Below are 2,500 nucleotides of genomic sequence, written 5' to 3'. Positions count from 1 at the left end.
GAGTTTTGATATTTAAAACCTGACTCTTCTGTAGTTACGTTGTGTACTGACACCGACAGGAAATGGAAAGTTGTGCTTTTCTAGGCCCATTTGTTTAGGAACTATACTCTAAAAACTTTCACCGTGTGTTGGATTTTTCAAGATCGCACCACATATATAAAAGAACAATTTCTGAGTATATCTTTTATAAGATATATTTAGAATTGTTATAGAATTATCTATAATTTATCTTTTATAATTTAAATTAAATGTGAACAAATCATTAAAGTATTATTATATTATTATAATTTATAAAATGTATAATTGATGAAATATAATTTAGAATCTAATATAATGTATTAATTTAATAATAATTGTAAAATGAAAATAGTTAAATATGCGTGATGTATTAAGTCAATGTAAAATGTGTGTGTTAAATTATATTGTTTTGTTAAATTATTATAAATATTAAATTGATACATATACTTTAACCTAAATAAATAAGTATATAATATATATATATATATATATATATATATATATATATATATATATATATATATATATATATATATATATATTATATATTTATATATATATATATATATATATATTATATATATATATATATATATATATATTTTTTTTTTTTTTTTTTTATAGGAAAACATGTTTTATTAAATAAACAGTTTGTGCATAGAAAATACTTTAGTTTTTGATTCATCAAACGATCCACCATTAGCAGCTATTACAGCTCTGCAGAACGTGGGCATCCGAGCTGTCGGTTTATTCAAACATTAACTTGATATATTACTCCGAGCCTCTGGGCCAAGTTTAAAGCAGTAATCAGGCATCACAGCTGGCAGAGGGGCATGTCTGACTCTGACATGTATATATTGTCATTATTATGTAATCAAAGTGAGAATTATTATTGCTGATCTTCAATGACAGTGTCAAGTTACTTTAATGTGTTTGCACCAAAACATTATAAGGATTTATGCTGATAATAACTTTCGGAGGGCAGTGTATATTTGTGTTTGTTCAAATTGCAAATTAAATTAATGGTGAAGTGTTTGTGTTGCACAGGGTTGGACGAAGTTCTATGAGTTCTCTCTGTCAGACCTGAGAGCCGGCTTCGAGATCATTGACCGTCTGTTTGAAGGTGTGTGTGTTTATTTCTGAGGGTTTGTACGCGTTTTCTTTGCATGCATTTATTTGATTACTGACCTCTCGTGTTTTCTAGGTGGGAAGGCGTTTCAGTGGGAATTCGTGCACGGTCTCCTGGAAAACGCCATCTACGGCGGCCGCATCGATAACGTGTGTGACCTGCGAGTCCTTCGCTCGTACCTGCAGCAGTTCTTCAACTCTCAGCTCCTCGCACAGTCACACACACACTCACGGGTCAAGAAAACACACGCCTTCCCCGCTCAGATACACCTGCCCAACTCCTGCAGCATAGCGGTCAGTGTTCGCCAAGAACACAGGACTGATGCTACCCACAATCCTTTGCGCTGCTGGATTGACTCCACCCCTCTGTGTGTGCAGGATTACCGTGCGGTGGTGGACGCTCTTCCTGAAGACGACAGACCCGGTTTCTTCGGCCTTCCTGCGAACATTGAGCGCTCTGCGCAGACAATCATCAGCTCACAGGTGTGTGTGTGTGTGTGTGTGTGTGTGTGTGTGTGTGTGTGTGTGTGTGTGTGTGTGTGTGTGTGTGTGTGTGTGTGTGTGTGTGTGTGTGTGTGTGTGTGTGTGTGCGTGTGTGTATTGTAGAGGTCATGAAGGGTCAGAGGTGTTTTGAGAACATTGTGCAGAGCAGGACATTCCTCAACATCAAAGGTGTGTGTGTGTGTGTGTGTGTGTGTGAGTGTGTGTGTGTTGTTCTTTCCTGCGGGGTGGAGATCATAATTCGCTGACAGACAAAGTACATTCACACCGAATTTTTGAGATGACTTTTTACACCCAAGTCCTTTTTAGAGACAATTATACACAATATTTTTGACATCATATGAATATTTTTGAGTAGCTGCACTCCAGTCAGATTTTCCTGTATTTGTGAGGATATTTCCTAGTAGATTCTTATTTACTGAAGCAGACAGCTGTGTCTGTGAGGCAGCGGATAAAAGGTTTAGCTAAATTTATGTTAATAATTGATAATAATTCATAGTTCATTTTCTATCTATTTTTGTAATGTTGCTAACTAAACTGGTTTAGTTAAAAAAAATTTTATATATATATATATATTATATATATATAAAAAAACTTGATCTACTAAAATGACTAAAAATAAAACTGAAATAAATATGTGAATTAGATTCAGCAACTTTGGCGTTTTGTATGTGATTGCATGCAAAAAAAAGACGTCTGAAGACAGTTCTCCATGCAAATATGAAACTATTGCCGCTGTCACATCTTTAGGTGAAGAAGCTCGAGCTATTAATAACAGCGTTAATTGTGGTTTTATGCTTTATTACAGAAATTATGCTAGTGATGATAGACTGTACAGAACTTCACCGTAATG

General features: G+C 34.6%; 1 protein-coding gene across 3 annotated transcripts in view; it reads left to right on the top strand.

Annotated features, from left to right (window-relative positions):
- The window catches only part of LOC122358998 (cytoplasmic dynein 2 heavy chain 1), an 81,715-nt gene that overhangs the window by 68,443 nt on the left and 10,772 nt on the right, over positions 1-2,500 (top strand). For all 3 annotated transcript variants that reach the window (XM_043259045.1, XM_043259046.1, XM_043259044.1), the window contains 3 exons: positions 1,066-1,141; positions 1,223-1,440; positions 1,525-1,629. In XM_043259045.1, coding sequence (XP_043114980.1) covers positions 1,066-1,141; positions 1,223-1,440; positions 1,525-1,629 — 399 coding nt within the window. The remainder of the gene's footprint in view (positions 1-1,065; positions 1,142-1,222; positions 1,441-1,524; positions 1,630-2,500) is intronic.

Source organism: Puntigrus tetrazona, chromosome 15 (genome assembly GCF_018831695.1).
Source record: "Puntigrus tetrazona isolate hp1 chromosome 15, ASM1883169v1, whole genome shotgun sequence".
NCBI classification, from domain to species: Eukaryota; Metazoa; Chordata; class Actinopteri; order Cypriniformes; family Cyprinidae; genus Puntigrus; species Puntigrus tetrazona.
Note: the sequence above shows the minus strand (reverse complement) of the source record. Positions and strands in the feature narration are given on the sequence as shown.